Source organism: Pocillopora verrucosa, chromosome 8 (assembly GCF_036669915.1).
Source record: "Pocillopora verrucosa isolate sample1 chromosome 8, ASM3666991v2, whole genome shotgun sequence".
NCBI lineage: Eukaryota > Metazoa > Cnidaria > Anthozoa > Scleractinia > Pocilloporidae > Pocillopora > Pocillopora verrucosa.
Window position 1 is genome coordinate 568,962 of NC_089319.1, and position 14,082 is coordinate 583,043.

The following is a 14,082-nucleotide window of genomic DNA, read 5'->3' on the forward strand; positions in this document are numbered from 1 at the left end:
TTTATGTAGGTCATCATATGCTTGTTTCTGACAGACCGAAAATTTCATCTCATAGTCGGAACACAATTTTTTGAGACAAAAGTAATAAACGTATTTTTCGTAATTGATGTTCAGCTGTTAGAGCTTCTTAGCAAAAGACACCGTTTTTTAACATTTAGTCGTCATGAGGGCTTCTACATTACTGAAATGCTACGTAATTGCATGATACAAACACAGAAAAACTTTGGCTGCTAACCCTTAGTTGGTTTTAAACGGATTACTCCTTTCGAAGAAGATATTTCAAAATTTTAACCTCATTTTTCTTTGTCTTGGATGGTAAACTGCATACTGAGAATAAATGGGACAAAAGATTCTTGGCCGTGTCCCACCGAGAATTTCACAATCGTTTTTCTTTTTCTTAGAGATATTTGCACTAAAACAACCATTTTGGACTTAGTTGCTATGCACAGCAATGATAATAGCGGAGCTCGCAGAGCGTAGCCCCATAATTATACAAAATAGTAGTAACCCATCGGGCTGAAAAAATTTGGTTGTACGACCGTACGACCGTACAAGATGCTACTTTTAACATGCGTGGTCAACTGTACCGCGGGCACACCAACGCTTCGGCTTTGTTCAGTAGTCCAGTGGTCAGTGCACTGGGCTCTGAGTTGGACGACCCGGGTTCCAGTCCTGGCCGGGGCAAGGAGTTGTGCCCTTGAGACGAGTGGGCGGGAAAAAAAAATGCGAGCTCCGCTTTTAGGCTTGGCTAAATCTACATATTACGAAACATAAGCAATACTAGACATAATACTCTCTGACCGACAGCCTGAAATTAATAAATAAATAACATAGAGGGCAAAATTACCGAATGCTGATTGGTCAATAAAGAGGGTATTTTGTTCTTAGTTTTGCTTGTGAAGAGGGCAAAATTACTCGCTCACGATCGGTCCTCAGGTTGCCTGGCAACAGCTTATGCTATCGAGTAGTTGTTGCCAAAAAATTCTTTGTAACAATGGCGTCACGTTTCGAGGTAGTTGACGAAGAATATATCGAAGAATTAAATGAAAACACGAAGAAAAGCACGGAGTACTGGAAGAACGTTTTCAAAATGTGGGCGAATGAAAGAAACTTCCAAGCAAATTTAGAAGAGTACGAGAGCGATGTCCTCGACCAAACACTGTCGCAGTTATATGCCGAGTCACAAAAAGGAAACGGTGATAACTACGAGCCCGTCTGCCTGAAAGTAATGCAGACATTACTGGAGAGATATCTAAAATCAAAATCCCATCCAAAGTCCATCATCCGAGATAGGAAGTTTCTTAACTCCAGAAAAGTCCTGGGAGGGAAGTCCAGGAAACTGCGAGAGCAAGGCAAAAGAAAGCGACCAAACCGATCCAGAAGTTTGACAAAAGAAGAGGAAGAAGTCCTCTGGCAGAACGGCCAGCTTAGAGGAGGCACTCAACGAGCTCTACTGAACACCATGTGGTGGCTGCTCACTCAGCACTTTGGCTTACAAGAGCGACAAGAACACCACCAAATGAAAGTTGACGGTTTCACTTTACAACGCGACGACGACGGAAACGAATTTCTAACATTTGCCGAAGGTCCAACTAAGACGAGACAGGGAGGACTTAGCGTGAAAACCAGACTAGTCACCCCCAAAATGTTTGCCACAGGGAATGAGGAAAGGTGCCCAGTCATGTTGTTTAAACGATATCTGGAGAAGCGACAAAGCGAAATGAAGGAAAGCGGCCCGTTTTACCTCACTGTCATCGACAAGCCAGTTTCAAGCGTTTGGTACAAGAAATCCCCAATGGGAAAGAACACCATAAACACAATCATGAAAAACATGAAAGAGAATTTACCGCTGAAGGATCTGTGTTCCGAGAAGAATTTGACCAGCAATAGGGCACGAAAAACCGTGGTCAAGAAGCTGAAAAGTTCTGGTATCCCGAGGTGTGAAATAAAGAATATCACAGGCCACGCACCTGCCCAAGGGCTTGACGATTGCGACTCAGGAGACGAACGAGAGCAGCAGATCATTACACGAGCCATTGACAACACTAGCGCTGGCGCTAAATAATACGTTAAACGCTCATTGTGACCCAGCTATCGGATACTTGCCCCCTCAAGTCACGCGAGGAACAACAGAAAAATTAAAAGAAGTCAGTCGTCCCACCGTATCACGAATGCCGTATACTCCATTCACACCAAAGCTTAAACATGTCTTAAAGTTGTTTTGCTAAACACAGTTTATTTTTTTTTCGTAGAAACTACATAATCAAATATTTTTTACTTAAAATGTAGGACATTGGAAATGCAAGTAAGCAAGGACTTGAAAAAGGAAAATTAAGTTTTTCAGTCCTCTGTTTTTGATTTTCATTCAGTAAAAAACCACTTTAACCGAACATATTTTGCTGGTGTGAATAAGGCATTAGCTCTAACAGTGGAGGTTAGAAGCCTGAAACTTAAGCTTTTCAAAATTAAAAACACAGGATGAAGAATACTTCTACAGAATAAAATATTGCCTTCTCTGGGAGCAATATGACGAGCCTGTTAGAAGCTTTTTTAGTTACTGTTAGAGAAATTCCTCACGTGTTAAGCTAAAATGGTATATGCATGAATTTATCTTCCTGCTTATATTTATTAAAGCTCACAAGACAATTAACAACTAAACCTACCATCGACTGCGCATCCATTCTGACTCGTTTCATCATGACCTAACAGTGAAGGCGAGTTTCATTTTTGCTCTCATAGTCATTTAATGGATCGGTTAAGTTTCCAAACAAATCGTTTAATAATTTAAAGGTTTTCAAGACTTCCTCTTAAGTTGCAGATTAAAATTAATGAGCACAAAACCCCTTAAATTTCTCATCCCTTTTTAAAAATTTCAGATGACTGCACAAAACATCTAAAGGTAAAAATCCGATGCACAACCCTGGTAGCAACTGATTAGTAAAGCTGGATCTAACGGACGGAGAAATCAGCAAAGAAAACAGTTGTCGTGATATTGTTGATTCCCATATTTCCAATGAAATATACTACCTCATTCTTTCCCAAAGAAACCTTGCTTTCAAGTTGTGAAATTTTATAAATGAAGTCTAGAAAACAAACAGCAATAATACGACATCTAGGAATCAATTTATTGAATTTTCACCAATCTGTAGTCTGAAATTATTGAATTATTGACTGATAAGGAGAAAAAAGTAATAGCTTGTTTCTGTTATTCCTACAAACAATTAATTCGTAACAATTCGTAATTAGCATTGTTTGTGTCTACTGACATTCAGAGTTGAAGACAAAACACCTGTGCTGCAGAAATATTCAAACACAACGTCTTGCTCTGAAGAGAGCCGGAAAAGGAACAAAATTTATAGGTTTTGCCGAAGATAAATTCCCTAAGGTCAAAATGTATCCACAAAAAACCTATTCCAGGAAATAGTGTTTGTTAATTCAAACTATGAACCCGAAAGCAAATCAATTTAAATCTAAAGGTTAGCGTGCACCTTCAAACTCTTTATAAAAACAGATTTTGTTCAAATTTGGGGCTTGAGAAAAAAATATCCGCTTCACTTTGAGGAATGTATCGTCATGTCCATTTCACTGAAGAAATGTGATGATCACTCTACCATGTTCATCGCTATTAAAACAACATTCGTTTAGCTGATTTGCCCCAATGTTAAAAGATCCCCCCCCTCCCCCGCAGGAAAAAGCTTTATTCCCACCTCCATTTCCCCCAGAGTAACCACCGCCACCACCAGCTCCGTTGTCGGCTCCACGAAAACCACCGCCACCTCCGAATCCACCCCAATACGCTCCACCCTCTCCTCCCTGAATATATCCTTTACCTCCTTTTCCTCCTTTTCCCCCACCACTAACAGTCTTTCCATTACTGAAGAAGCCGCCACCTCCACCACCTAAAATAATGAAAAACTAATTAGTGATCTCTTATAAAAAGCACCTATCTAATTTATTCACTCTAAGCGATGTGCAAAATTGTTTTTGGGGACAAGTCAGCTCCACAATTTTTCGTTAAACTGTCTTTTTATTGCACCTTTTTAATTCAAATCTGCAATTAGCCAATAGAACCCCTTGTCAACTGTGTATAGATGTGAAGGATATCTAAAAAGTGGACGAGTGAAACTCAGTTGAGTGTCAGATGTTGTAGGAGGCGTCTTCATAAGTTTTATTGAGGAGAAAAGAAAAACTGTAAAATTAAGATTGATAATTTTAATAATTGAGATCCTTCTGTAATCTTATTGTCCTAATGAATTGAACATACTGATAGATTTTTCTCCTTTCTTCGCTTACCTGGAGATTGACCACTTGTTTTTCCTCCATTTCCGTTGCTTCCTCCGGACCCTAAAGGCGAGTTGTTCCCTGCATTCCCTGTTGCGCTTATGGACGCATCACATCCTGGATTTTGTCCTGACATTTTTTTAACTCCCCCTCCACCTCCAGCTATAATCAAAGGCGTATTGCTTCCTCTTACTACAAATGTACCTCCACCACCTCCGGCATTTGAGTTGCTGGACGACTTCGCTTGACTCCCCTTTTGACCAACAAGTATACGAATGTTCTCTTTTTGGTCAAATTAAAGTTTCCAATCATTCTCGCTCCTCTTCCTCCATTTTTAATAACGCTGTTTTTACCGTACCCCCCTGGGGCTCCTATTGCTTCTATTCTGTATTCACCAGTGTGTGGCACAGTCCACTGCTGAATACCACTAAATAGTGTAACTTGTCCGTCATGATCCTGACCTGTGTAGTGGCTCCCAATTGAGACTGGACCCTTACCACCTTCACTCGCATTGAGGGTTGTAAAAACAGCTGTAAATCCTGTATTAAACACGGAATAATATGTAAGAAGTTTTCAAATTTTTTTTAGTATTGACCTTACTGTCAACTTCAATGCTTGAAAATGATATCCCTGCAAATTAAGCGAAATTGGAAAAAGGCGAAAAAGCTCCCGAAGAGTCTACCAACAGAGTCAAAACGCGTTCAAAAGACTTCGTGGACTTCTAGTGACCTGCGAGAAAAAGACAGTTTTCCACACTGTGTTTGCTCCCTTGTATGGCTGAAAGCCATTTTTTATACTGATATTTATCTAACAAATTGATTCGATTATGCCCTGCGTCTGTACAATAGAAAGATCGCCGGTATCTAGAATAAGAAAAGAAATATTTGAGATAAGAAAGATGAGAGACGGAGTATGAATATGTTAAATCTAGTCACCTCTGCAGTTGGTTCCATTTCCATGAAATCCATCTTTACACGCGCACTTGTAAGATCCCAGGGTATTGTTGCACTCGGCATTCACATCACAATCGTGTATTCCATCGAAACACTCATCTGTGTCTAGAGTAAGAAAAAGAAGACCATCTGAATAAGTCCTATTATTTCTGCTTTTGATAAAAGGCACCTCAGAAAATGTGAAAACAAGTTACCCGAGCAGTTAGTTCCATTTCCATGATATCCATCTTTACACGAGCACTCGTAAGATCCCAGGGTATTGTTGCAATCGGCATTCATATCACAGTCGTGTGTTTTATCAGCACATTCATCCATATCTAGAACTCGAAAAGGATTATCATGTAAATAAGACTTTTTTTAAGCCCCCTTACACAATGATGATGAAAGACGGTGTTTGAAATGTTTCAGCAAGTTACCTGTGCAGTTAGTTCCATTTCCATGAAATCCATCTTTACACGAGCATTTGTAAGATCCCAGGGTATTGTTACACTCAGCGTTCACATCACAGTTGTGTATTCCGTCAATACATTCGTCGATATCTAAATCAACAAAGAATATTTTATTATTTTATTGTAACTAAGCTTTTTGTTATATGACAGAGTATTATCATCAAAAGAGACAACATGATGTACTATAACAAGTCACCTGTGCAGTTCGTTTCATTTCTATGAAATCCGTCTTCACACGTGCACTTATAAGATCCCAGGATATTGTTACACTCAGCATTCATATCACAGTCGTGTATTCTGTCAGCACATTCATCTATATCTAAAACACGAAAAGTGTTATCATGTAAATGAGACTTTTTTTGAAGCCCCCTTATACAATGACGGTGTTTGAAATGTTTTAACTAGTTACCCGTGCAGTTAGTTCCATTTCCATGAAATCCGTCTTTACACGAGCACTTGTAAGATCCCAGGGTATTGTTGCAATCGGCATTCACATTACAGTTGTGTATTCTGTCAGCACATTCATCTACATCTAGAACACGAAAAGGATTATCATGTAAATGAGACTTTTTTTTAAAAGCCCCCTTATACAATGCCGGTGAAAGACGGTGTTTGAAATGTTTCAGCAAGTTACCTGTGCAGTTGGTTCCATTTCTATGAAATCCATCTTTACACGAGCATTTGTAAGATCCCAGGGTATTGTTACACTCAGCGTTCACATCACAGTTGTGTATTCCGTCAGTACATTCGTCAATATCTAAATCAACAAAAAATATTTTATTATTGTATAGTAACTAACCTTTTTGTTTTATGACAGGGTATTATTATCTAAAGAGGCAACTTGATATGTTATAACAAGTTACCGGTGCAGTTAGTTCCATTTCCATGAAATCCGTCTTCACACATGCACTTATAAGATCCCAAGATATTGTTACACACAGCGTTCACATCACAATCGGGTGTGCTGTCAGCGCATTCGTTTATATCTATAACACAGAGAAGAACATCATATAGATGAAATCCTTTTTTAAAGCCCTCTCGGACAATAAAGGTGGAATACAGAGTCTGACTATGTTGGACACTGTGACCCACCCCCTCCCCAGTGAGAAAATTAATATTAGTTTGATTGGTCGTTTGACTATTCTATCGATAGACCAAAAGTGTAAGTGATTAGGATATTCATCTAAACTAATCGCGATGTACTTGAACACGAGCGTCCATTGCCAGTGTATCCCCCCTTGCAGGTACAGTAATAGGAACCCGCAGTGTTGGTGCAGTATGCATTGACGTCACAGGCATTTTTTCCACTAAGGCATTCATCATGATCTAGTTGGGGAATGGAGAAGGAAGAGAGTCAAAATTTCGCCAACATTTATTTTACCAGAGAGATAGTCTTACCCTGTGCTAAATTGACACTTACAGCCACATAACACAACAAGAATTGTGTTCCAACGAGTTAGACCATGGTTAATGGCAACTTTGAGGCAAGAATGTTGTTCAAAGTTTTATTAAATTGCAATTAAATGTAAAATGTCCATTTGGAATATTTTTTTCCATTTTTGGATTTTTTATACAAATATGTAGACAAAAGTAGAAACTGCGCAGCACATTGTTTCAGGACTAGAGCGATTTCCAAATCGACAATTTGAACAAAAAATTAAACCAACATTGCCTTCAACATTGATTTACCTTCTAAATACATATCACAGTAAACCAAAACTGCCTTCCCAGTGCCAGATGGATCCAGCCAGTATTTGTTGCTTACAGTGTCTTTCCCTTCGCTTGCTTTTATCTCGTGGCATGAACGTGCTGGTAACTCCGGAATCGAACCCAAGGGAGCTGGTATGAGTAAAAATGTTGAAACTTAACACTCAACACAACTCCTCTTTTCGCCAAAAAATGATAATTGACATTGATAATTGTAGATCTTGTCGTTCGTTCGATTAAAAGGTTACAGTCACTTTGATTAACTTTTCTTTTATTGGTGGCGAGTCTTCCTGGTGGCGAGGTGACTTTAAACCGGCCAAGCATTTAGAGGCGCACAGATCGAAAAGGGAGAATAAAAGGCGCTTGAGAATATCAACGGGATCTGAATTCCATTTACTTAGGTTCCCTTTTGACTTGTGAATATTTAAGGAGGATTTTATTCTGAGGAGACAAGACCCTTCTCTCGTAAGCCCTCCATTTAGAGCTTTCATTTTTTTTACAGTCATCCCTGACCGTAAGCTTGTTGCAGCACTTTAAAAAGTAAATAAATCAATAACTTCTTGTAAACATTTTACACATGCATCAAAGTTATTTTTTGCATGTTAACTATAGGTTAAACTTCAAAGAAAGTAGGTGGAAATGATATATTTCATTTTTACGGTCAGGAGGTAATAGAAAAATCAATTCCGGGAAATCGGAAAAGGCAGGCTGTGAACAGACTGTAAGACAGAAATATTTAGAATTATTATAAATTGCTTGGTCGAGTATTTACCTCTTCCGTTCAAACGGCGAATATAAAACCACGCTGGGTCTGAGCGAAAATTCTCGGGTCTCGCGTCCTTTGTGCGATGGTTTAATTCACAGATCTGTTCTTTTCTGTTGAAATTATAGCTCTGACAGATAGTTTCCCTTTCACATAAGATATCACAGATATGAGGAGCTGCTACTGTCATCCTCTTTAGAACGAAACCTTTGAGAGCCATGCCACGAATATCAACTTCTGACCTGCATTGATCCTCAGCAGTTTCAAGGTTGGTGAACGAAACACAGACAAGGAAATAACAAAATATCCACAGCATTTTTCCTGAAAAACGATATTCATAGAGAGATCCTCGCACTATGAACAAACTTTTTTTATCAAGGCTGAGGAGCTTAAGAACAGAGGACTGAACCCCGCTTCTGAAGTTAACCCGGATGTCAACGCCTAGGAAGTGCATCAAGTTCTTCCAAAGCCTTCTTTTAAAAACGGCAAAAGGTAGAATTTCCATGCAGGTTACAACCTACTTACCAAAAGGGCAATCTATTTGCCTCATTTTTGAGAGCCACTTTGCTTGCCTTACATAACGGATAGTGACAGGAGCATGATGGCCTTTTCGATCAGGATGACAGCGGAAACAAAACAGTTTTTATTTAAAACCGTTTCCGTTTCAATTAACAACCCTCGTTATTTCATTTTGAATGTTCAATTCTGTAAAATTAACTTTGCCTTCTGGTTGCTCCAACAAACTATTTTCCCTACGATTTTATTACAATCTTCGTATTTCCAAAAATTTTTTTTGCCATATGACTTCGAAAGTGCACTAACTTCTTGAAAATTGAGTAGTTTGTCTTATGCTATTCCAGGGAGAAAACATATTTAGATGAAATAATTCATCATATTTAATACTAAAAGAAGATTGTTCAGATATTTTTGTCAAGGCTTATTTATGTCAATAAAAATAGTAAAAAATATATTGTAAAACGTTTTAGTAAACATCGAAATATTACTCAGGCACGAGGAAGGACATGACTGTGGGAAAATCTTAATGTCCTTCTAATATTAGGGAAGCCAAAACGTTGAGAATGAAGCAGTAGAGAGCAAATACCAGAAAACGCACGCTATAATTCGAATAACCACAATAAAGGTTTTCAATTTTGGGGGGAGCAGCAGACAAAATGAAACAGCTGAAGTTTAATATGCGTTCAAATACGCCGCTCTCTTTGTTTAATCATGAAGCTTTCAGTGGTTTTAACAAATGAATAGGATCCTCTGGGATGTAGCTAGTTGGTGAAACTCGATTATGCACAATGTGTATTAACGTCCTTCAATTTCAATTGAGGAAGATGTTCTTTCCTTCGTGTTTTTCTTTAGTTTGGCTAAATGAATTATGTCAGCATGAGTGCATCGTTGAGCCCAACTACTTGAAGACCGTTTCGCAACTATTTTTACACTCTCCTTGTCCGCCCAAAGTTGGAAAAAAATAATGACAACCGTTTTTAACAGAATGCGTTAATATCCCGAAGCGACGTTTTCAAAACGAAACTCCATAAAGAGAATGTTGATTTTAACGATTTATTTATTGAAGATTGCTGTAAGTTACTTCGTGGCTCTAGTTCGTCACATGCAAAGGTGATCATATCTGCAAGGACGATTGTAGATATGCCCAATACCATGCAGTGAATATCGAAGTATGCTTTGTCCTCCGCTTAAGTTAAGACCTAGAAAGGAGACACTTATAATGGGTGATGAATTCCCTTTGACAAATGTTGGTGAATTATCTTAATAAAGATACAACTGATATAAGGCAATTTGTAAGTCTGCAAGCGATACTTCAAGGAATAATTGAACCAACGCATTACATTTTTCCTCTTTTAAGTTGAGCGTTTCATGCTAAGGATGAAAAAAATTCCCACATAGAAAAATAATGCTTTATGGACGGAGAAAAATAAATCAACAAGTGTAATAAGAAACTTTAAAGACGAAACTGCAAAGAAGCGCTGTTTTTCTTGTGTTAAGGCATCATGGTTGATTGAATTGAAACAGAAGATAATCCTTTGTCGCACAGCCAGGTGGTTTTACTGTCAGCCAATAAAAACCCAGAATCGAAGAGAAATATCTCTCTAAACTCCTTGGTTGCAATTTAGAGGCACGACGCCATGTACTCGTTTTCAAATCTTTTTAAGCCACCTGAGGCCCTTTTTGAAAGACCTAAAGTTTTATTTATTAAATTCGGGACAGAGCTCTTTAGGAATAACGTGATTCAAAAAATACGATACATTAACGCAGCAAACATTGATTGCTTGAATGGCCATTCTGTGAAATTTTACACACAAAATTATGTATGTAAAACATAACTGAAGAATTTCGCAGAACGCATTGGCTGTTAGGATAAAATAAAAAAAAAATCATAGACCTTAAATTCTTTGAAATCCCTTTTGTATTATTTTTATTCTTCTATATGTAACAATTAAGACACTGAGGAATATGAAGAACTGACCTCAAAGCAGTACTTTTATCAAATAGTCCCTCTTCCTTTTTAGTTGTTCGATGACCAACTACAGTTAATGAAAGTTTCCTGCCCATGACACTAAAGTCGGATGTCACTAAAGCAGGTACTTGACATGACACCGAGGGGATGTTAGTCCACCCATATTTTTTTTAATGTTTTTTTGGAACATTGGCCTGACTGGGGTTCTGCTGTTTACAAAATATTTCGGCCCCCTTTTTCTCAATTCTTCGGTTCCTCTCTCCAAAGATATTATAAAAAGCTATAAAACTTTGAATCAGTAGTATATTTACCCAGAACTGAATATTAAGGAGCGTTAAACCATCTACATCAGTATATATCCAGAGTAGTGTCGCTCCTTGTCATCTTATCGTTGAAAATGGAAAAGCCGTTATGTATTCAAATGCAAAAGATTCTTGAGTCTATATTTAACTTTTAAATAAGATAGGCAAGTTTGTTTGTTACTACCAAAAAAAATTTTAAAATACACATCTCACTCTTAACTTTGCGTAAAAGATGGAAGTATAAAAAATGTTTTCAATAGACACTTGTTTGTGTCCACTGACCTTAAGAGATGAACACGAAACACCTGCACTGTTTGAAAAGTCAAACATAACGTCTGATGAATTGCTCCGAACATGAAAGGAGACGGAAAATAATAAAAGTTACAGTTTTCGTTAGAGAAGAATTCATTACGTTGGAGAACATTTACAAACAACTCTATTCCAGCAAATGACTTTAGATGCACAAGTTGCACTGGTTTAAAATAAACCTAAAAACCACTCCTAAAAACCTTTAATGACTGAATCTAAAAAAGAAACAAAAGTTTGCTTACTCTTGAGTTTAAAAACAATCAACCTTCAAAACAGAATTGCCACAACACGATGAGAAAGGGGCTGCTACGTGCATCTTAACGAAGAAATGCGATGATCACTTTACCATGTTCATCGCTATTACAGCAATATTCATTTTCCTGATTTGTTCCATTGTTAAAAAATCTACCCCCTCCCCCACAGGAATTATCTTTATTGGCACTCCCACTCCCCCCAGAGTAACCTCCACCGCCCCCAGGTCCCTTAACGCCCCACGAAAACCACCTCCACCTCCAAACCCACCTCCATACCCCCACCCACTCCTCCCTCAACATATCCTCTACTTCCTTCCCCCCCTCCCTGATCAGAGGACGTTTTTCCATTACTGAAGAGGCCGCCGCCACCACCACCTACATAAATAAAGAAAAAAGTTAAAAGTGATCTCTCACAAATAGCACCTATTTGATTATTTACTGTTAGGTGATCAAACAAACTTTAAGATTCGCATTTTTGGGCATATAAGTTTATTTCGTAAGTTTTGGATGTTTATCTGAACAAATTGTTGGATACCGATAGTAAAGATTAAAGATTAAAATGAATTAATCCTAATTAGGGTTTTGGCTAATCCTGCAATATCTAACTTTCAGCGCCATACTGTCCTACTGGGTTGAAGATATTAATGAACGGCTGAAAAATGAAATAGAAAATCATAGCATTTATAAAAAGGAAATTATTCGCTAACCTGAATATTGACCATAGACATTTCCTCCATGTCCGTTTTCTCCTCCCAATGGCGAGTTTTTTCCTTCATTTCCTGTTGTGTTTATGTTTATGTTTTTGTTCTGACATTTTTTTAACTCCCCCTCCACCTCCAGCTATGATCAAAGGCTTGTTGTTTTCCCTCACTACAAATGTACCTCCTCCACCTCCGGCTGTTTTTGGTTTGGTTGCCCCTTTTTGACCAACAAGTATACAAATTATCTCATTTTTGGTCAGAGTTAAGTTTCCAATCATCCATGCCCCGCTTCCTCCTTTTTTGGTGACACTGTCCTCACTGCACCTCTGGGGCTCCTATTGCCTCTATTCTATATTCACTGGTGTGTGGCACAGTCCACAGCTGAATACCGCTGGATAATGTAACTTGTCCGTCATGATCCTGACCTTTGTAGTGACTGCCAATTGATTCTGGACCCTCCCTTCCAGTCTTGTCAAGATTTGCGGACACAGCTGTAAATCCTGTGTAATAAATACGCAATACGCCAGATAAGTATCCTGTGTCTTTGCTGTCATTTTTACGGTTAGCAGGATAACGAGTGTAATTGAAAAAAGGTTCATTTTATATCGCTCTGTTTTAACACTGGGTTGTTGGTTGGGCCTCTCCTTACTGCCGTTGTTGTTGCCGTTGTGAACAAGAGGCCTTCATAAAGAGGATGTATTTACCTGTGCAGTGTGTTCCATTTCCATAAAAGCCCGCGCTCGTACACGTGCACTTGTACGATCCCAAGGTATTGTTACACTCAGCATGAACATCACAGCTGTGTGTTTCGTTAGTATATTCATCTATGTCTAGAATAAGAAAAAGAAGACCATTTAAGTCAGTGCTGTTATTCTTTACTGCACCTCCGTGAATGAAGATTAGACAGTTGCAGCATGTCTCATAAGAATCTCTGCAGCATCTCTCATAAGTAACGCCTTGAAGGTAAAGAACGGAGAATGAATATGTCAGAACTAGTTACCTATGCATGTATTTAACAGGTTAGAGAGGCTGAGGTATCCCCTGGTCCGGTATCAAAGCTTTCTCGGACAAGGAATATTACTTTTAGCCCATAGAATTCAGCCTCACCTCCGCTCCGCGGTAAATACAACTTTTGTATTCCACCAGGCCTTCATCGTGTTCAATAGTCGCGTTAATTCACATTACACTTATGTTTTCCAGACGACTGTTTTATCTCAAAGAAGTTATAACTGACGCAGTTAGGTTCCAAGTAGCAATGAAACATGCAGAGATCCTCGTTGACAGCGTCAATAGTTCGAACCGTGTGATTCTCCAACCGGAAGCCAAGTTTAGGAAAACTGGTAAACTTTAAATTGCGGCAATTACCTGGGGAAAAAATCTATTAAGTTAGAAAGTTGCTTTGTGGTACTAGGAACTTTTACTTAAACAGGAACTTTTACTTAAACTGGAACTTTAGAGCAGTGTTACTCCTGAATCCTTGCTTTAATTTGGATTTTGGTTTTTTTCCTTGCCTAGAACACCAGTCGAGTGATTTTAAATATTATTCCGAATGATCACGGCAATTTTTAACTTCTTGGTGCGATCTATTATGATCAATCGATCAATCGACGCCGAAGTCTACAATCAAGTCTACAATATATAGTGTAATTCGTGTTTATCACGTAATAATGGCAATCTCGTCTGAAGATGTTTAGCTCGTTACTATCAGAACGTTTTCGGGGAGCTTTTGTTTGCTCTCGGCTAAAAACTCAATTCATGAAAAGTGTAAGTGTGTTGTTGTGTAGCGTGACTTCAGATTTCGACCATACTGAGTGTTATCAGCAAGAGATAATTAAACTCGCTGACGGTGATAAATGGAACGTCTTCTAGATGGACCGA

General features: G+C 38.5%; 1 protein-coding gene and 1 pseudogene across 1 annotated transcript; one reads left to right on the plus strand and one right to left on the minus strand.

The window, feature by feature from the left end:
* The first annotated feature begins 994 nt into the window (after positions 1-994).
* Positions 995-2,065, plus strand: LOC131785856 (zinc finger MYM-type protein 2-like). The gene has a single exon (XM_059102817.2). It carries the CDS (start codon positions 995-997, stop codon positions 2,063-2,065), a length of 1,071 nt encoding a protein of 356 aa, XP_058958800.2.
* A 1,517-nt stretch (positions 2,066-3,582) lies between these two features.
* On the minus strand, positions 3,583-8,469 carry LOC131785823 (loricrin-like; annotated as a pseudogene).
* Positions 8,470-14,082: the final 5,613 nt, after the last annotated feature.

Bases quoted from the DNA above. Each gene is read 5' to 3' on its own strand.
- LOC131785856 (XM_059102817.2), top strand. From the start codon at position 995: ATGGCGTCACGTTTCGAGGTAGTTGACGAAGAATATATCGAAGAATTA.